Raw genomic sequence first — 21,897 nt, 5'->3', positions numbered from 1 at the left:
AATTATTCAAACCCCAAAGAATCCCTCTCAACACATGGCTATGATGCTCCCCCACTACTTCTGCTCGTGATCAGAGATGCACATATCGTCAGTCACTAAGGGACATGCTCAACTGGTTACGGTCAAACAACCGACAAGCAAATCTGGTATTGAGCAGAATATTTGCTGTAGCCCATCTTTTATACCAAGACAGAACAATGTACATGATAACACATCCAATCAGTTAAGATAAGAAGCCACTGCCTGGTACTGCATCAAGGCATTTTTATTAATATTTTTATTATTATTATTATTATTATTATTATTATTATTATTATTATTATTATTATCATTATTATTATTATTATTATTATCACTATTATTATTATTATTATTATTATTATTATTATTATTATTATTATTTATTATTATTATTATTATCATTATTATTATTATTATTATTATTATTATTATCATCATCATTATTATTATTATTATTATTATTATTATTATTTTTATTATTTTTATTATTATTATGTTTATTTTTATTATCATTATAATATATTCATTTCTTTTTTCTCTCACCAAAAATCTACAACGATATAAATTTTCAAAGATGACATTGAAACACTGGAAAAAGATCACCGGAAGAATTTGTTGCTTCTTCACCAAAAGATTGAAATTATTCAACAACAGAAAGAACTGGAAAGACATCAACGTGACTTGGATAAGATTGTGTCTGGGAGTCGATGGGGTCAGGTGAGGAAAATACCACCCTGATGATATTAATGTTGCACCACGATATGTTCATTATACTTCTCCCACCAACTGGGATAGAATAGAGATAAGCAATTAAGGGGTTTACTGTGGGGTCACACAATCTGCTAGAAAAAGTCAGTGACAAGCATCAGTGGAATCGAAGGGCCTTAGAGTCAACCTAGCAAAAACCAAAATCTTAATAAGTAGGAAGGTAGACAAAGCGTAAATCTCTTCAGGTAGATGGCCCCTGCTCGATCTGTAGAAAAGGTGTAGGTAGAAACTCCATAAGATGTACTCTATCATTTACCTTTAAAATAATAACTATACTACATAAACTAACTATATGTAGTTAGTTCTCCAAGGTGTGATGCCTTGTTACCGAAGGTAACAAGAAGTACTCCTGATGCTTTTTACTGCAGGTCAAGTATTTAGCCAAGTTGTAAACCATTATACCTGGTGTTTGTTGATTTGGAATGAGTCTTTGACTGAGTCCCCCACTTTGTGATCTGATGGTCTGTGAGAAAGCCAGGAGTACACGAATTTCTTGTGGAAGCTGTTCGAGCCATATATAGGGGTGTTGTCAGTAAGGTGTGAGTTACAATGAGTACACCAATGAATTCAGAATACAGGTAGGAGTTCACTAGGGCTCAGTTCTCAGTCTCCTCTTATTCATCATTGTACAGGCTATATCAGAGGAATTTAAAACTGGCTACCATTGGGAACTCACAGTGGTTAGGGCAGCGGGCTCGCAGTCGGAGGATCCCGGTTTCGATTCCCAGACCGGGCGTTGTGTGTGTTTATTGAGCAAAAACACCTAAAAGCACCACGAGGCTCCGGCAGGGGGTGGTGGTGACCCCTGTTGTACTCTTTCACCACAACTTTCTCTCACTCTCTCTTCCTGTTTCTAGAGTAACGCTGCGATGGACTGGTGTCCCGTCCAGCTGGGGGTAACATATACGCCACAGAAACTGGGAAACCGGGCCCATGAGCCTGGCTAGGCTTGAAAAGGGTAATGTTTTTTTTGTTTTTTTTTACCATTGGGAACTACTGTATGCTGATGACCTTGTTCTCATAGTGGAATCTGTAGTAGAACTAGAAAAGAAATTCTACACGTAGAAACAAAACCTGGTACCAAAGGACCTTAACCCTTTTGTTACTAACCCGGCCAAAACCGGCTCTAGCTCTGTCGTAAAATGTCTTGTTTTCGTTAGTTTTGAATTAAAATCCTTCACCAAACCTTAGTCACAATTTATGTTCCTAACACTAGCTTAATGATAACTAAGTTATTTTACTAAATTCTTTGTTATATTTAAATTAATTGAAAGAAACACAGAGCATCTCAAAATAAATACAGTAACGAAAGGGTTAAAGACATTCAGTCAAATGTGTCTTCAATTTGCACAAGATTTGACTGCTATTTCTAACAAGTCCAAACAACTATGTGAAACAAAATCTGCAAATTAACCCTTTTCATACCAACTCGGCTGATACCGCTTCTGTCTCTGTAGTACAAATGCCTTGTTTTCATAAGTTTTGAATTAAAATCTTCCACCAAACCTTAGCCGCAATTTATGTTCCTAACACTAGCTTAATGATAACTAAGTTATTTTACTAAATTCTTTGTTATATTTAAAGTAATTGAAAGAAACACAGAGCATCTCAAAATAAATACAGTAATGAAAAGGTTAAAGTTAACTTAACAAAGACTAAAGTTCTAGTAAGCAAAAAAAACTGTCAGAACTCTATGTCTATAAGGTAAATGATCCTGATTGATATGTAGGAAAAGTGTAGGTGGGAATTCCACATGGTGTACCCAGTGCATGCTATGGACACACAAAAGGTACAGTAGTGGTATCACAGGAAAATTAACAGGAACACAGTTCGTGTATATGGAAGATGCTTAGGAATATTAAACACTGAAGACAAATAGCTGAGAGCAATTTAATCAACTAACACACTCCTCTTCAAATTGCTGGCCTTAGAAAGAGGGTTTGAGGGTTAATCCTACATTGTCCATGATTTTATTACTCTTTTACTCTCTTACTTATTTCGGTCATTTGACTGCGGCCATGCTGGAGCACCGCCTTTAGTCAAGCAAATCGACCCCGGCACTTATTCTTTGTAAGCCCAGTACTTATTCTATCGGTCTCTTTTGCAGAACTGCTAAGTTACGGGGACGTAAACACACCAGCATCGGTTGTCGAGCAATGTTGAGGGGACAAACACAGACACACATACATATATATTTTTATATACCTATATACAACAGGCTTCTTTCAGTTTCCATCTACCAAATCCACTTACAAGGCTTTGGACGGCCTGAGGCTATAGTGGAAGACACTTGCCCAAGGTGCCACGCAGTGGAACTGAACCCAGAACCATGTGGTTGGTAAGCAAGCTACTTACCACACAGCCACTCCTACGCCTATTGTTGTTTTTTTTTAATTTACTGGTATGAAGAATAATAATGTTGTGTTCCTAAATCAGAGTCAACTTTGATAGCAATATCATTAAAAGCTACGATGTGTGTGTGTGTGTGTGTGTGTGTGTGTGTAGGTGTGTGTCGAGGTGTTGATGTGTATGTGTGTGTGTTTTGTATCAATATCAACACCAGCATGTCCATTAGTATCATTATCACCACCAATGCCATTACCACCACCACCAACACCAACACTCTCATCGCCGCCGCCGCCACCACCAACACCACCACCACCACCACCATCACCACCACCATCGCCACATTCACCAACACTACCAACACCAACACTACCATCGCCACCATCATCACCACCATCACCAACACCAACACCAACACTACCATCGCCACCGCCACCACCACCACCACCACCACCACCACTACACCACCACCACTACATCCATCCAAAACTGTCTCAACTAATAATGTGACAACAGTAATGATTTATCGTGTTTTATAATAAATAGATAGTCGTGAAGCCAGGCAAAGAAAGCATGTACAGTCAGTCAAGCAGGTACGTTACTTCTTTTATGGTTTCTTTATATGCCCAAAGCATTGTGTATGTGTGTGGGGGAGACAACTGTTGTTATCGTTAGGCCTAACTCCATCGTAAAGTAAATACCACCATGACCGATATCCAAACCACAGTGGAGAAGGCTAACCATTGGATTTGGTTAAAACCACAGTGGAGAAGGCTAACCATTGGATTTGGTTAAAAAGAGACGATGTGTTATGGTTCTCAACACATGGCTATGGTGCTCCCTCACTATCCCTGCTCATGGTCAAAGATGCACATATTGTCAGCCACTATGAAATATGCTCAAGTGGTTAAGGTCAAGCAACTGACAAGCAAATTTGTGGTATTGAGTAGAATATTTGCTACAATGATATTTCTGCTTGAGCAACTCAGTGCTGAATCTGTCTGAAATGTAATGGAAAATAGGTAAAGTTTCAAAACATTGTCCAGGCAAGCTGGCAGAAATGGTAGCACGCCAGGCAAAATGCTTAGCAGTATTTCGTCTGTCTTTACATTCTGAGTTCAAATTCCACTGAGGTCGACTTTGCTTTCGTACTTTATAGGCGTAGGAGTGGCTGTGTGGTAAGTAGCTTGCTTACTAACCACATGGTTCCGGGTTCAGTCCCACTGCGTGGCACCTTGGGCAAGTGTCTTCTACTATAGCCTCGGGCCGACCAAAGCCTTGTGAGTAGATTTGGTAGTAGACGAAACTGAAAGAAGCCTGTCGTATGTAGTGTATATATATAATATATAATATACTTTTTACTCTTTACTCTTTTTTACTCTTTTTACTCTCTCTTTTACTTGTTTCAGTCATTTGACTGCGGCCATGCTGGAGCACTGCCTTTAGTCGAGCAAATCGACCCCAGGACTTATTCTTTGTAAGCCCAGTACTTATTGTATCGGTCTCTTTTGCCGAACTGCTAAGTGACGGGACGTAAACACACCAGCATCGTTGTCAAGCAATGCTAGAGGGACAAACACAAAAAACACACACAACATATATATACAATATACGACACGGCTTCTTTCAGTTTCCGTCTACCAAATCCACTTACAAGGCATTGGTCGGCCCGGGGCTATAGCAGAAGACACTTGCCCAAGATGCCACCCGTGGGACTGAACCCGGAACCATGTGGTTGGTTAGCAAGCTACTTACCACACAGCCACTCCTGCGCCAATATATATATATGTATAAATATAAATATATATATATATAGATATATATTATATATATATATATATATCATCATCATCATCGTTTAACGTCCGTTTTCCGCGCTAGCACGGGTTGGACGGTTTCGACCGGGTCTGGGGAGCTCGGGACTGCCCCAGCTCCAGTCTAGTTTGGCAGTGTTTCTACAGCTGGATGCCCTCCTAACGCCCAACTCCGTGAGTGTAGTGGTGTTTTTTACGTGCCACCTGCACAGGTGCCAGAGGGGCCTGGCATCGGCCACGTTCGATATAATATATATTATATATATGAATTGTATCTTGTGGTACCAGTGCCTGTGGCACACAAGAAATCCATCAGTGCTGTAGTCAGTGCGGTGGGCACATGACAAACACCATCCGATCGTGGCCGTTCGCTAGCCTCATCTAGCACCTGTGTCGGTGGCACATAAAAAACCATCCGAAGACCCGGCAAGACTAGTCAGGCCATAACCCATGGCCCCTACCTGGGACGTAGTCAGTCCACCTGTGATACCTTCCTTCTTGTGACACTTGTGAAGACCTGTTGAGGCAAGTGAAAATCAAAATCAAAACAAATCAAAAATAAATAAGATGAACATCAATGGAATTTGTATCTTGTGGTACCAGTGCCGGTGGCACGTGGCACACAGAAAACCATCCGAACGTGGCGTAGCCGGTACCGCATCGACTGGCCTCTGTGCTGTGGGCACGTAACAAGCACCATCCGATCGTGGCCGTTTGCCAGCCTCATCTGGCACCTGTGTCGGTGGCACATAAAAATCACCATCCGAGCGTGGCCGTCTGCCAGCCTCGTCTGGCACCTGTGTCGGTGGCACATAAAAATCACCATCCGAGCGTGGCCGTCTGCCAGCCTCATCTGGCACCTGTGTCGGTGGCACATAAAAATCACCATCCGAGCGTGGCCGTCTGCCAGCCTCGTCCTGGCACCGTGTCGGTGGCACATAAAAATCACACCATCCGAGCGTGGCCGTCTGCCAGCCTCGTCTGGCACCTGTGTCGGTGGCACATAAAAACACCATCCGAGCGTGGCCGTTTGCCAGCCTCATCTGGCACCTGTGTCGTGGCACATAAAAATCACCATCCGAGCGTGGCCGTCTGCCAGCCTCGTCTGGCACCTGTGTCGGTGGCACATAAAATCACCCACTACACTCTCGGAGTGGTTGGCGTTAGGAAGGGCATCCAGCTGTAGAAACACTGCCAGATCTGACTGGACTGGTGCAGCTTTCGGGCTCCCCAGACCCCAGTTGAACCGTCCAACCCATGCTAGCATGGAAAGCGGACGTTAAATGATGATGATGATGATGATGATGATATATATATCTATATATGTATGTGTGTATGTATGCATTTGTGCGTCAGTGTTTGTCCCCCCCAACATTGCTTGACAACCGATGCTGGTGTGTTTACGTCCCCGTAACTTAGTGGTTTGGCAAAAGAGACCGATAGAATAAGTACTAGGCTTACAATGAATAAGTCCTGGGGTCAATTTGCTCGACTAAAGACAGTGCTCCAGCTTGGCCACAGTCAAATGACTGAAACAAGTAAAAGAGTAAAAGAGATCATGAAAACAAAGTGTGAAGGGAATAGTAGTCATTTCCTTTGATTTCTAGACAGAAACAAACAGGAAGTAACACTTTCTGACCCCCCCCCCCCAAAAAAAAAAAATTTTGTTACTCTGTGTAATTTTTGTCTTCATCAAAATTCTTCAGGGATGGTCTCTACATTCAATACAACTTCATTGATGGCCTACCAGAAGAGGCTACCATTTGTCGGCTGCTCTTACACTGGTTTAATGGCACCAGTTCAGTCAGTGCAGAGGAAGACCTTACCATGTCTCCAACGGTGGTCTGTGATTATCGCAACAAATGGCAAGACGGACAGAACAACGTCAAATACCAAGGATTTGCAACGTTTGTGAACAAGCAGATAGTGCCCAGGTATTATTCCCTATACACAGGACAATCTTTGTGCTGTGGGTCATGCAAAGTTTTCTCTTTATCTGAAAATAGCACAGACATAAGGGCTTGTAGGCCTCTACCTACTAACCCCTATCATTGCAGCATTCTTGTTCATGTTCTTCTTCACAGTTATGTTTGCTTTGTTTTATTTTGGGGTCTTTACCTTTTGACCGACAGATTTAAAAATTAAATTTTTGCAACTAAACACTTTCAAACTTCGGACACTGTTAGAATGTGTCATATAAAACATCTTTTACTCTTAGCATTTTTGTGAAAAGTTTATATTTTCAAAGTTATTTCGTGTTAAAGTTGTCCTATTTCGGTAATTTCAACCAATCAATGACGTGTATTCAGCTGAATAAAATTAATACGGTGTATTTTTTGTTTGTCACTCTTATTTATGAAATCGTTCGTGCGTTTGTACGGGTTTTAAGTTTTTAGGGTTAGGGTTTTAGGGTTAAGGCTTTAGGGTTAGGGTTTTAAGGTTAGGGTTTAAAGGTTAGGGTTAGGGTTAAGGTTTTAGGGTTAGGGTTAGGGTTTTAGGGCTAAGGTTGCCATAAATAACAGTGACAAACGAAATATACACCGCTGGAAGTTCTTGTTGACAAACAACAGCAGTAATTTTATTCAGCTGAATACACATCATTCATTGGTTGAAATTACCGAAATACGACAACTTTAACGTGAAATAACTTCATAAATATAAGTTTTTCTCAAAAATGCTTGGAGTAAAAGATGTTTTATATGACACATTCTACCAGTGTCCGAAGTTTGAACGTGCTTAGTTACTAAATTTATTTTTTATATCTGTCGGTCAAAAGGTAAAGATCCTTATTTTGAATTCTTTCCCTGATTTTTTTGTTTTTCTGTATCTTTATTTTCTTTATTGTAGTCATGCCTGCTACTGGTAGCATGATCTTTGAATGTTGGTCCTCATGGACCAAAAAAATCGCCAACGGTACACACGCAGTCAGCATTTATATATACATATATACGACGAGCTTCTTTCAGTTTCTGTCTACCAAATCCACTCACAAGGTTTGGTCGGCCTGGGGCTATAGTAGAAGACACTTGCCCAAGGTGCTATGCTGTGGGACTGAACCCGGAACCATGTGGTTGGTAAACAAGCTACTTACCACACAGCCACTCCTATGCCTTGTTTATTTCTATGTTTATCACATGTTTATTTCTATGAGAAGATGCCCATTTGATCCTTCAATTTTGAACAGTACAAGACAAGGTTCCTAGAAGATTGCAACGCAAATCTTTCCTTCTCCTCTTTTACCTGTCTATCCTCACCTATCTACTTGTCTCTCAGTTTCTCCATTTATACATTTCCTTTTTTTTCCCTTTTTCCATCTAGAAAGATCTACAGTTCCAAACTGTGTGTTGTGGTTGAGGTTCAAATTGCCATGAACACCAGTCAATCACCAGAACGGAACAGTCTGTATACCCAGGCCTGGACACGGATTCATCTCTTCAATAGATACCATCAGCCACAGCTTGGAAAATTCAGTGTCCCCCTAAAGACACTCCCCATCAACGCTAAGCTTTCGGCAGCTGAATTCGAAGCACGGAACCAGGTATGTTTCTGGAAGTGGCTGCTGCTGCTTTGTTTATTTGTTTGTTGAGCGTAGTGGTCTTCGTCCCAGAGCTCGCAAGTAATGGGAGAAGTCCAAAACGTGGTCCTTTGCTATTCGTAAAACCCGCAAAAGAGAAAGCAAGTCAACCCCTGACACCGAGAGCATCGGCGGATGGATGAATACACATCCAGGCTCAGCGGTTGCGTAGGAAGTCGGGGATACTTCTGCTGCTGCTGCTGCTACTGCTGCTGCTACTACTTCTGCTTCTGCTTCTGCTGTTGTTGTTGTTGTTATTGTTATAGCGTTAATTTATCTTTTAATCTTTTGCAATTTATTTGTTTCAGTCATTAGACTGTGGCCATGCTGGAGCAACACCTTCAAGAATTTTAGTCAAGCAAATTGATCTCAGTGCTAATATTTTTGAAGCTTAGTACTTATTCTATCAGTCGTTTTTTGCTAAACTGCTAAGTTATGGAGACATAACGTGTGTGTGTGTGTGTATATATAAGCATGTATATATGTATATGATGACAAACATAGACACACACACACAAATATATACATATACATATATATATATATATATATATATAAAATAATGATGGTGACCAGACACAATTTAAAACCAAAAAGGAAATAATTCATCGTCACTAAAATGTGATGAAGGGTGGAAGGAGCACCAACATTGCTAGAAATAAGAGTCAAAGAACTCTGTAGTTGCAGAAAGCACATTTTCTATTTTCTGACAGGGGAGATAACCTCCCCACCAATGATAAAATCTATATATACTGATGGGGTAGAAATTAACTTCACCACCTGCAATGGAGAAAGCATTACTGATGAGAATTAAATTTTATTTCTTTATTACCCACTAGGGGCTAAACACAGAGAGGACAAGCAAGGACAGACAAACGGATTAAGTCGATTATATCGACACCAGTTCATAACTGGTACTTATTTAATCGACCCCCAAAAGGATGAAAGGCAAAGTCGACCTCGGCAGAATTTGAACTCAGAACGTAGCAGCAGATGAAATACCTATTTCTTTACCACCTACTCTATTAATGTAGAAGTTTGTGCAGATTTGGTAGAGCAACCAAATAACTGGTTATAGTTACTTCTTTTCATGTACTGAGTTTAAATTTCATTACGGCCAACTCCAGACAGAATCTGTTCTCTTCCATCTCTCCAGTATTTCCTTGTACTTGTGCTTACAAAGTGCTGTTATTTCTTACAGTTTGAGGATGCGGAGCTTTACTATGAGATCCAGAATGTGAATGAAGAATTTTCATCAGAAAGCTTTTATGATAGACCACTTTACAGACAGTTCTATCAGGTAAGTCTGATGCTAAAGACATTTCTATCTGGTCACTCCAATACTATTGACCTGTGATTTTGAATTTATTTGATCTTGAGGCACATCATCATCATCTTCATCATCATTTAATGTCTGCTTTCCATGTTGTCGTGGGTTGGATGCTTTGTCAGGGGGCTGGCTAGCAGGGAGCTGGGTAGCAGGGAGCTCTCCAGACTCCCAACTGTCTGCTGTGACATGGCTTTGGTGGCTGGATGCCCTTCCTAACACTAACCACTTAACAGAGTGCCCTGGGTTGCTTTTTACGTGCCGCCAACATTGGTGCATTTACACAGCACTGGCATGGGTGCTTTTTAAGTGGCACCGGCATCCAAAAGGACGAGCCTGTATCTGTGGAAGACAGCATTTTTACTTAGCTTGACATATCTTATCATGTACAGAAAATCCCTATATCTTCTGGTCCCTTGTCATATCCTCAGTGAGGCCCAGCGTCTGAAGATCCTTTCTCACCACTTCGTCCCATGTTTTCCTGGGTCTGCCCCTACCCTTCATTCACATTCTGGATCTCATAGTAAAGCTCTGCATCCTCAAACTGTAAGAAATAACAGTACTTTGTAAGCACAAGTACAAGGACATACTGGAGAGATGGAATAGAACAGACTGTGTCTTTCTCTTGTTCCTTCTCGAGCCATGCCTGGCTCATAAGGGCTGGTTTCCTCCACAACTAGAGCTCAGCTCATTGGTGATTAAACAATAAATATTACTTGTGCACTTTTCAGAGAAAGTTAAAGAATAAAATAATGTGTAAACTATTGTCTATGTTGTTTATTAATTATACTGGAGTGTTTAAAAATAATGAGACAAAGTTTAGCTCAGTTGATTACTCTAAATCAGTGGCTATCAGCCATTTTTTTTTTACCTGTGGATCCTTTTGATTCCTATTTTACTCTGGGTAGGTGGCACAGCAAGCTGATTTTGGTGTACTTACGCCATTTGTCTACATCAGTAATCACAACAGTGTATAAGGTACCGCATCAATGAATATATAAGGTACCACAATATCAATAGCCACAACAATGGTGGTTTAGGTACTACAAGTATGTAAGTTACTACAACAACACTATATTAGTTACCGTAACATCAGTAGCCACAGAAGTATATAAGGTACTGCAACAATGATGTATATGGTACCACAATATCAATACCCACGACAATGGCAGCTTAGGTACTCCAAGTACATAAGGTACTACAATAATACTATTTTAGTATCAGGGTGGCGAGGGAGAACCTTATAGGCATTCTCTTCAAAAAGATCCTATTCCTGAGCGTTATACTAATACATCTGTTTGTTTTGTACACCACCTGTCTTCGTCTTTTGTTTTTCTCGTAAACTCTCCCTATATATATCATTTATGTATGCTTTTACATTGAATTTAAGTTATGGGGTGGAAGCACTAAGCAGTGGTGTGTATAAATGCAATGTTGTCATTAGTTTGGTTATGCCAGTGGTACATTTGGACTTGTCCACATTGAGAAATTTTCTCCATGACAAAAACAGGGTGAATGATTTATTTAGAAGTCTGAATGCGCCACTGGTATATTCAGACTGGTAATAATATTACAAGAGTCAAGACTATTGAAAAGGTTGCCAGACAGTGTGGCAAACTCAATTTCTGAATTCACTTATAATCTAGAGGAGGGTATTATGTTTCCTGCATACTATAGAAGGTACAAGGAATTTTTAAAGATTGCAGGTCATGGTCAGATGAGGAGAAAGTGAGGCTATTACTGCGCAAGGTTGCTCTGGCTGAGCATGAACACTACTGTAACTTTATATTGCCCAAAAAGTCGAGTGAGATTTGTTTCTAAGAAACTATTGAATTACTATCAAAGATCTTTTGTGTTAAAACTTTGTTGAATGGAGTGTTGGAATTTAGCAAGAAATGACGATGATAACTTTATTACATACGCCGGAGTAGTCAACCGTATGTGTGAAAAATTTAAATTTCAGGGACTCACTCAGGAAATGTTTAAATCCCTTATCTTTGAACAAGGCCTTACGGCGACGAAAGATTGAGAAATTCCAGCAAGGACTCTCTCAAAAATGGAGCAAGTGAACCAAGACTTAATCCAGTGAACCAAGACTTAATCCAGTGAACCAAGACTTAATCCAGTGAGCCAGACCATTGCAGAAGAATATCAAACAATGGTAAACCTGAAGCACAATGTGAAAAAATTCAAGAGAAATATTCTGCAAAAATACAGGCGCAGGAGTGGCTGTGTGGTAAGTAGATTGCTAACCAACCACATGGTTCCGGGTTCAGTCCCACTGCATGGCATCTTGGGCAAATGTCTTCTGCTATAGCCCCGGGCCGACCAATGCCTTGTGAGTGGATTTGGTAGACGCAAACTGAAAGAAGCCCATCGTATATATGTATGTATATATATATATATATATATGTATGTATGTGTGTTTGTGTGTGTCTGTGTTTGTCCCCTCACCATCACTTGACAACCGATGCTGGTGTGTCTACGTCCCCGTAACTTAGCGGTTCGGCAAAAGAGACCGATAGAATAAGTACTGGGCTTACAAAGAATAAGTCCTGGGGTCGATTTGCTTGACTAAAAGCGGTGCTCCAGCATGGCCGCAGTCAAATGACTGAAACAAGTAAAAGAGTAAAAGAGTAAAAGAGTAAATCCCAAGTATTGAGCCGCTGTTTTTTTCCCTTCATTTCAGGTTCCGCACCAAGATCCTGGGCCATTGCCACCTCCATCAGCCAGTCCGCCCAGAAGCCAAGGAGGAGAAGGTAGCCATATTCCAAGAAACCAAAGACACGGAGGGAGACAATAGTTACTCTTTATTGGAGTGATATATAATACTGTTTCCTACATCTTGTTATATTTATGTGTGTGGTGTGTGTGTATGTGTATGTGTATGTGTGTGTGTGTGTATGTGTGTGTGTGTGTGTGTGTGTATGTGTGTGTGTGTGTGTACTTCGTGTCCCAAAAGTCGCTGATGGGTTTCAGTTTTTAATAACTTCCTTAACTTTACAAATAAATATTTGAAATTTTCATACAATATAAAGGACATAATGGAAATTAATATGTACACACCACTACATCACATATGTAAAATGACATCGCTTAAATCGCAGCCATTTTCGGTTTCACACATCTGTACTCTTTCCAAAACTTGTACCATAATACCCTGAAGAGTTTCAGACCCTGCTTCTCTGATTCTTCAGTTGCACCAGGGACTTGTAATAGCTTTGTGTATTTTATTTAATTTTAAAGTATTTAATTATTGAAGTATTATCTTATTTTTCACTTATGTATATTTAGGATTTTCACATATATATATATATATCATCATCATCATCATCATCATCGTTTAACGTCCGCTTTCCGCGCTAGCACGGGTTGGACGGTTTGACCGGGTCTGGGAAGCCAGGGGCCACACCAGGCTCCAGTCTGAATCTGGCAGAGTTTCTACGGCTGGATGCCCTTCCTAACGCCAACCACTCCGTGAGTGGATTGGGTGCTTTTTACGTGCCACCTGCACAGGGGCCGGAGGGTCCGGCATCGTCACGATCGGTTCGAGCATTTTAACGTGTCAGCGGCACGGGGGCAACGAGGTCCGGGGTACTTTGGGGATCGGGGTACTTTGGGGATCCAGGGTACTTTGGGGATCCGGGGTACTTAGAATGGGTAGGGGGTATGTGGAATTGCTGCAGAAAGCAGCCCGGGTCTTTGTAGTCACAGCATATCTCCAGAGATCTCGGTCCTTCGCCATTGCCTCAGTGAGGCCCAATGCTCTGAGGTCATGCTTGACCACCTCATCCCATGTCTTCCTGGGTCTACCTCTCCCCCTGATACCTTCAACTGTTTGGGAGTGGCACTTCTTCACACATCTCTCTTCATCCATCCGCAGCACATGACCATACCATCGCAAGCGTCGCTCTTGCACACCACATCTGATGCTTCTTATATCCGCATTTCTCTCAGGATACTTACACTCTGTTTTGCGTGCACACTGACACTACACATCCAGCGGATCATGCTAGCTTCATTTCTTTCAAGTCTACACATGTCTTCTGCAGTCACAGCCCATGTTTCATACCGTGAAGCATGGCAGTTCGCACACATGCATCATACAATCTACCTTTTACTCTGAGGGAGAGACCTTTTGTTGCCAGTAGGGGTAGGAGCTTTCTGAACTTTGCCCAGGCTATTCGTATTCTAGTGGTGATACTCTCTGTGCATCCACCTCCGCTACTAACTTGGTCTCCCAGGTAGCGGAAACTATCAACTACTTCTAGTTTCTCTCCCTGGAGTGTGATGGAATCTGTTTTCTGAGTGTCTGTTGTGTCTATTGTCCCTGTGCATCTGCCGCACATGAAAGCTATCTTATCTGTTAATTTCCCTTTAATGTTGCTGCACCTCTTATGTGTCCATAACTTACATTGGGTGCATCTTATGGAGTTTCTACCTGTACCTTTCCTACAGGTTGAGCAGGGCCACCTACCCGAGGGGATGTGTGCTGAGTACCTCTTGCTGCTTACTAATACTTTGGTCTTTGCTACATTTATTCTAAGGCCCTTTGATTCCAACCTTGCTTCCACACCTGAAATTTCTCTTCTAGTTCCGGTAGTGATTCTGCTATGAGAGCTAGGTCATCGGCATAGAGGAGCTCCCAGGGGCATCCCGTTTTGAATTCCTCTGCTATTGCCTGAAGGACTATGATGAATAAAAGGGGACTGAGGGCTGAGCCCTGGTGCACACCTACTTCTACCTACCCGGAATTCTTCACTATATTCGTTGCCAATCCTAACCTTGCTGACAGCCCTCTGTATAGAGCCTGTACAGCCCTTATTAGCCATTCTTCAATCTCCAAGTTTCCGCATCGACCACACCAGATAAGGGAACGGGGAACCCTGTCAAAGGCTTTCTCCAAGTCTACAAAAGCTATGTAGAGGGGTTTATATCTTTAGCTAGGTACTTCTCCTGCAGTTGTCGGACCAGGAATATAGCATCAGTGGTGCTTCTACCTGGTACAAAACCGAACTGCATTTCATCTAAACAAATTCTCTCCCTAATGAGATATATGTATATATATATATATATATATATATATATATATATATATTAAATATATATATACATATATATATATATATATATTAAATATATATATATATATATATATTACAGTATATTTATTAATTAATTATTTTATTGTTCTATTTTATTTTTAACCTGATGAGTGACTATATTTATATGGAAGTGATTTCTCTACTATAATCATTTCTTAAATATAGTAGCGAAACACGTGTCGTTTTTCTACCTATTATATACATTTTTATTATTTTTGTAATTTATTTAATATTTACTTTTTATTGTTATTTCAATTTTAACTTTCCTATTATATGTAATTTTCTAGATGGTGTAATTTAATTATTCATTTTGAATTGATAAAAGGTGGTTTCTAATATTTTATACATATATATGTATACACACACACACATATATATACACATATGCTGTTGCATATATATGTATGTATATATATATGTATATATATATATATATATATATATATATATATATATATATATATATATATATATATATATATATCTATATGTATGTATGTATGTATGTATGCAAAGGTACATGAAGCCCAGTTACAACTACAGCCGGCTATTACCAGTAAAGGTCTTAGTTGCCAATTTTGTACAAGACATTGTAGATCTTTAGCTGGGCTAAAAAGTCACATACGATCACAGCACCAGTAACAGTTAAGCTTCGTGCAATGGCCATACTCGATAACGAGGGGGCAGCCATAATGTATGTATGTATGTATAAGCCAAAAATTCAAAGTATCTCTCTGTTTTTCATGTAAAAATATCTAAATATTTATATGAAATTATATGTATATATATATATATGAAGGATAAAGATCCTTTCTGAGTCATCATATAGACTCATAGGACCAGTTTCATGGTTTCTGTGGTGTATATATTCTGCCCTTAGACAGGATGCTTGAAATTTTTGGGTAGGGGGCCAGTCAATTAGATCAACATCAGTACGCAACTGGTATTTAATTCATCGACCCGGAAAGGAGGAAAAGCAAAGTCGACCTCGGCAGAATTTGAACTCAGAACATAAAGACAGACAAAATACGCTAAGCATTTCATCCAGCATGCTAACATTTCTGCCACCTTTATTTAATGCATATTGTAACAGAGAATATCCATTATGTTATTTTCTAATGTGATATTCATCATAGGTATTAAAGAATTCCACAAAATGGTGTATTCTGTGGGTATTTTCAAAATAAATGTGATCTGAATCTAAGATTTTTTTTTAGTTTTTCCTTAATTTTATAATTTATTGTATTGTATAGGCGCAGGAGTGGCTGTGTGGTAAGTAGCTTGCTAACCAACCACATGGCTGCGGGTTCAGTCCCACTGCGTGGCATCTTGGGCAAGTGTCTTCTGCTATAGCCTCGGGCCGACCAAAGCCTTGTGAGTGGATTTGGTAGACGGAAACTGAAAGAAGCCCATCGTATATATGTATATATATATGTGCGTGTGTGTGTGTGTGTTTGTGTGTCTGTGTTTGTCCCCCTAGCATTGCTTGACAACCGATGCTGGTATGTTTATCTCCCCGTCACTTAGCGGTTCGGCAAAAGAGACCGATAGAATAAGTACTGGGCTTACAAAGAATAAGTTCCGGGGTCGATTTGATCGACTAAAGGCGGTGCTCCAGCATGGCTGCAGTCAAATGACTGAAACAAGTAAAAGAGTAAAGAGTAAAGAGTATTGTTTTATATTAATCAGCTACAAGGGTTTCAAACTCCTCAGCAGTGATTGCAGATACATCCTGAACCAACAGAATGAGGGTATTTTACATCATACTAAAACTATGAACGTTTTTGTATTGGGGTGTGTAAACACCCCATGTGACTAACACTGCTTGGAAAGGTCAGGTGATTAATGAAGGGTAAAAGTATCGCAAATTAATTATTTGTTAAAATAAGTCCAACAGAATTAGTGTTAAGTAATTATTTCTTAGCTGTTCTATGCAAAGAGAATTCATCTTACAGACACACTAGTTACGATAAATATGATTAGGTACGCTATATTATGAAATGTCGGAGTCAGCAGTTGTAACGATAAAAATTTGTTGTTATAATTGCATACTGTAGGATGAGAAAGATGTACAATGCATGAAGTTTTAAGAAAGTATTTATTTACCGTTACGTTACTATACCTTGCCTCGACGGGCAGGTTATGATAAATCCAAAAGCATGCGAAGTAAAGTTTGTGTTTGAGTCCTCTTCATTGTTTAGTAGTAATTACAGAGAGAGATAGAATGATGTTGTAAGAGAACAGAATTAGAGCTAGAGAGAGTTGTAGGGTGTTGTCTCACAGCTGCTGACAGTAAACTTCATTTCTCTCTGTGACCACGGTTCTAGCTGGTCAGCCAGACTTCATCCTCATTGAGTCGTCACCATGTGACTGGACTCGTTGAGTCGTCACCGACTGTGACTTACTGATTTTTGCTTGGGGTGTGCTTGCTTTTATAACTATCCAGAAGGATAGATATATCATTGAGAGCAATAGATTTAGTTGGTGGTCTTGTTATCTCTATTCTAGCTTTTGGTGAAGTAGAAGAGGTTAGAAAGGGTCAAGTGGTGAAGACATTATTTCGGGGCCTAGCTGAAGGCATCTGGAAAATGTAAAACTGCTGTCAGAGAAAACCATTGTTCCACCGTGAGAAAACGTTCTGTTGCAGAGTTAATTTAAATTTGGCTATGGTGGATCGAATCCACTTCATGCTTGCAAGATCCACTACACACTCTTTTCATCTCCCTCTCTCGTCCTCTCACGTTTTATATGTAATTCTTTCATCTCGTTCCATCTCTTATACACATGATTATTTCGATGGTGGCGTATGTAGGATAGTTCATCTTACTATATATACTAACTAATAGGCACAGGAGTGGCTGTGTGGTAAGTAGCTTGTTTACCAACCACATGGTTCCGGGTTCAGTCCCACTGCGTGGCACCTTGGGCAAGTGTCTTCTACTATAGCCTCGGGCCGACCAAAGCCTTGTGAGTGGATTTGGTAGACGGAAACTGAAAGGAGCCCGTCGTATATGCGTGTGTGTGTTTGTGTGTCTGTGTTTGTCCCCCTAGCATTGCTTGACAACCGATGCTGGTGTGTTTATGTCCCCATTACCTAGCGGTTCAGCAAAAGATACCGATAGAATAAGTACTGGGCTTACAAAAGAATAAGTCCCAGGGTCGAATTGCTCGATTAAAAGCGGTGCTCCAGCATGGCCGCAGTTAAATGACTGAAACAAGTAAAAGAGTAAAGAGTAACACTCGTTTACCTCGCCCCTTCTGTCGGTGGCGAGTTTTGTTCCCTTCATGAAGCAGAAGACTTTTTCCTATTTATCGTGACCCCTCGTGACAAATAAGTACCTCGATCCTGCCTTAGCTGCCACCCCGATTGGAGAAATGTAACCAAGGAAAGCAACATTCGATTCGTTTCTTTGACGTTCTTCAAGACCACGAAATTTCTCATCACACATTTTTGGAGAGAAGTGTTTATTTCATGAAGGTGAACCAGCTTACAATCAATTCTCATTGGTCATGGAGAAGAGACGATATTTCTTATTTCTTTATTGCCCACAAGGGGCTAAACACAGAGGAGACAAACAAGGACAGACAAACGGATTAAGTCGATTACATTGACCCCAGTGCGTAACTAGTACTTAATTTATCGACCCCGAAAGGATGAAAGGCAAAGACGACCTCGGTGGAATTTGAACTCAGAACGTAACGGCAGACGAAATACCGCAAAGCATTTCGGCCGGCGTGCTAACGTTTCTTATTTCTTTATTGCCCACAAGGGGCTAAACATAGAGAGGACAAACAAGGACAGACAAAGGGATTAAGTCGAATACATCGACTCCAGTGCGTAACTGGTACTTAATTTATCGACTCCGAAAGGATGAAAGGCAAAGTCGACCTTGGCGGAATTTGAACTCAGAACATACGGCTACGCATTTCGCCCGGCGTGCTAACGTTTCTGTCAGCTCGCCGCCGAGCTGGCAGAAACATTAGCACACCAGGCGAAATGCTTTGCGGTATTTCGTCTGCCGTTATGTTGTGAGTTCAAATTCCGCCGAGGTCGACTTTGCCTTTCATCCTTTCGGGGTCGATTAAATAAGTACCAGTTACGCACTGGGGTCGATATAATCGACTTGATACCTATGTCTGTCCTTGTTTGTCCCCTCTATGTTTAGCCCCTTGTGGGTAATAAAGAAATAGGTATTTCTGTTAATCTCTTGTCCTTCATTCTCATCTTTTAGCAATTTTTTCTTACATAAAGGGAAACAACTCTTGTTTTCCAGGTGATCGTATTTCCTCGCCGTTCTTTTATGTTTCTCTCACTCTTTTTCTCAACGAATTGTTCTTCCCAGGATTAAAAGAAGCGTATTTCTTCCCTCCTTTTTTTGGCAATGGAAGGTGACTCTAACCTGCTTTAAACGCCCTTTTACTGGAAGAATACAGTCGAGAAAGGAAGCATTCGTTTTTCTTTAATGTTTGCTGTTCTTTGCTATTGTGGAGGTGCAATGGCCCAGTGGTTAGGGCAGCGGACTCGCGGTCATAGGATCGCGGTTTCGATTCCCAGACCGGGCGTTGTGAGTGTTTATTGAGCGAAAACACCTAAAGCTCCACGAGGCTCCGGCAGGGGATGGTGGTGATCCCTGCTGTACTCTTTCACCACAACTTTCTCTCACTCTTACTTCCTGTTTCTGTTGTACCTGTATTTCAAAGAGCCAGCCTTGTCACTCTCTGTGTCACGCTGAATATCCCCGAGAACTACGTTAAGGGTACACGTGTCTGTGGAGTGCTCAGCCACTTACACGTTAATTTCACGAGCAGGCTGTTCCGTTGATTCGGATCAACCGGAACCCTCGTCGTCGTAACCGACGGAGTGCTTCCACCATCTTTGCTATTCTTAACAGATCTGCGAGTCTTTTATTTACACCTTCTACCTTTATAATAAATCGACTCCCTCTTGGAGCGGCCGAGATCCCCAGCATTGAAGCCATCCGATGGGCAGGGCATGTCTCCAGAATGGAGAACCACCGCCTTCCAAAAATTGCCCTGTTTGGCGAACTCTCCACCGGCCACCGAGTCAGAGGAGCTCCGAGGAAGCGCTACAAAGACTGCCTTTAACAAGAAGTCTTTAACAGCATGTCATATTGACCACCAATGCTGGTCAGACTTGGCTGCGGACCGTAGTGTCTGGTGCCATAGGCTCTTCAACGCAGTCGGAAAGTTTGAGGAACAAAGAAGAGACGCACTTAAAGACAAGAGACGCAGGAGGAAGGCGCGAGCCGCCGCCTCTGACACCACACCGGATGTTACCTTCGTCTGTGGACACTGCTCATGGACCTGACTTTCCCATATCGGACTTGTCAGTCATCAGCGTGCATGCACGCGACGCGGACAGCCTTCCTGAGATTCGTTCATGAAGCCAAGCCATGATGATGACGTTCTGAGTTCAAATTCCGCCGAGGTCGACTTTGCCTTTCATCCTTTCGGGGTCGATTAAATAGAGTACCAGTTACGCACTGAGGTCGATACAATCGACTTAATCCGTTTGTCTGTCCTTGTTTGTCCTCTCTGTGTTCAGACCCTTGTGGGTAGTAAAGAAATAGGTATTTCGTCTGCCGTTGCAAGTTTGAGGAACAAAGAGACGCACTTAAAGACAGGAGGAAGCCGCGAGCCGTCCCTGACACCACACCGGATGTTACCTTCGTCTGTGGATACTGCTCACGGACCTGCCTTTCCCATATCGGACTTGTCAGTCCTGAGCGTGCATGCACGCGACGTGGACAGCCTTCCTGATCTTCGTTAGCGAAGCGAAGCCATTACTTCCTCTTCAAGTGTGGTTCTCTAAGCCTCTCGACCTCTTCCTTGCTCCGTATAGATAAATTGTTTCTATGCGTTTTCTCTTGTCCTAATCTAAAACTTCTTTACCCCATGAAGGGAAATGACTTTTGGTGACCCGTTGATAAACCGTACTTTTTTTTTTATTGTCTGTCCGTAGAAGGGAAATATTATCAAGGGTGGCAGCATTCGATACTTTGTCCTTGACATTCACCTTCACCCACGAAACTGAGCATTCACCTTCCACTGAACACTCATTTTACTGGAAGAACAGTGGTCCCGGTGCGCGCACTCACGTACTCACGCATCCGCGCTAGCTAGTCTGGTTAGTCGATCCTTACTTCGACTACCTAGCAAAGTAAATAAAACACAAAATAAATAATTTTTTTACACAAAGTAAATAATTTGGATCTTTTCGGTTTGAACGGCAGTTTTTTAAAATAATTTCCAAGTAACTAAACACTTTTAAACTTCGTATACGGGTAGAATGTGTTTATGAAACATCTTTTTCTCTTGGCTTTATTGAGAAAATTCTATAGTTTGTAAGATATTTGTTGTTGTTTTTTCTTCAATTTCTGCAATTTCAACCAATCAATGACGTCTATTGAGGTGAAAATATTCTATGCCGTATGAATATGTCCCTCGTTTAAGAAACGGATTGGATTTATTTACATTTGTGAAGAAAAAAAGATACCCTTCCTCCCGACCCTAACCCTAACCCTAAAACAGATTGAAATGCAATAGATCGATACTAGGGTCATAATTATGGGTGACAATTTCATATGACACCACTAGAAAAAACTGCCGTTCAAACCGAAAAGATTTAAAAAATTATTTGTTTTGTGTTTTATTTATTTTGCTAGGTAGTCGTTGTAGGATCGACTAGTCACGACTTAGCTAGCGCGGATGCACGAGTATGCGAGTGCGCGCACCGGGACCACTCTTCTTAAGTAGTACCTAGTTCTCTTTACCTTTCACCAGCGGACCATCAGATAGACACGATTATATATGTGGGGGTATTGAGGCCCCATCAAGAAGAAGCAACCATAACTATTACGTCCCCTGGTGAGGATGGCTAACAACTATTACTAGATGTTTTGCACACCATTCACTTTTATG

General features: G+C 41.0%; 1 protein-coding gene across 3 annotated transcripts in view; it reads left to right on the top strand.

Annotated features, from left to right (window-relative positions):
- LOC115223662 overlaps positions 1-13,046 on the top strand; it is a 45,744-nt gene extending 32,698 nt beyond the window's left edge. Inside the window, exons 9-15 of one of the 3 annotated variants that reach the window (XR_005003562.1) lie at positions 596-738; positions 3,682-3,728; positions 6,656-6,883; positions 8,268-8,487; positions 9,725-9,823; positions 12,540-12,703; positions 12,749-13,045. Coding sequence is in view for 2 of the 3 variants with exons in the window: in XM_029794335.2 (XP_029650195.1) it covers positions 596-738; positions 3,682-3,728; positions 6,656-6,883; positions 8,268-8,487; positions 9,725-9,823; positions 12,540-12,653 (851 nt within the window). In the remaining variant the exon portion in view is untranslated. Of the gene's footprint in view, positions 1-595; positions 739-3,681; positions 3,729-6,655; positions 6,884-8,267; positions 8,488-9,724; positions 9,824-12,539 lie in introns of all 3 variants that reach the window. The other 2 variants (XM_029794335.2, XM_036512519.1) reach the window with 2 other exon arrangements.
- Positions 13,047-21,897: the final 8,851 nt, after the last annotated feature.

This window comes from Octopus sinensis, linkage group LG23 (genome assembly GCF_006345805.1).
Source record: "Octopus sinensis linkage group LG23, ASM634580v1, whole genome shotgun sequence".
NCBI lineage: Eukaryota > Metazoa > Mollusca > Cephalopoda > Octopoda > Octopodidae > Octopus > Octopus sinensis.
The sequence above is the reverse complement of the archived record's forward strand: the minus strand, read 5'-3'. Positions and strand labels throughout refer to the sequence as shown.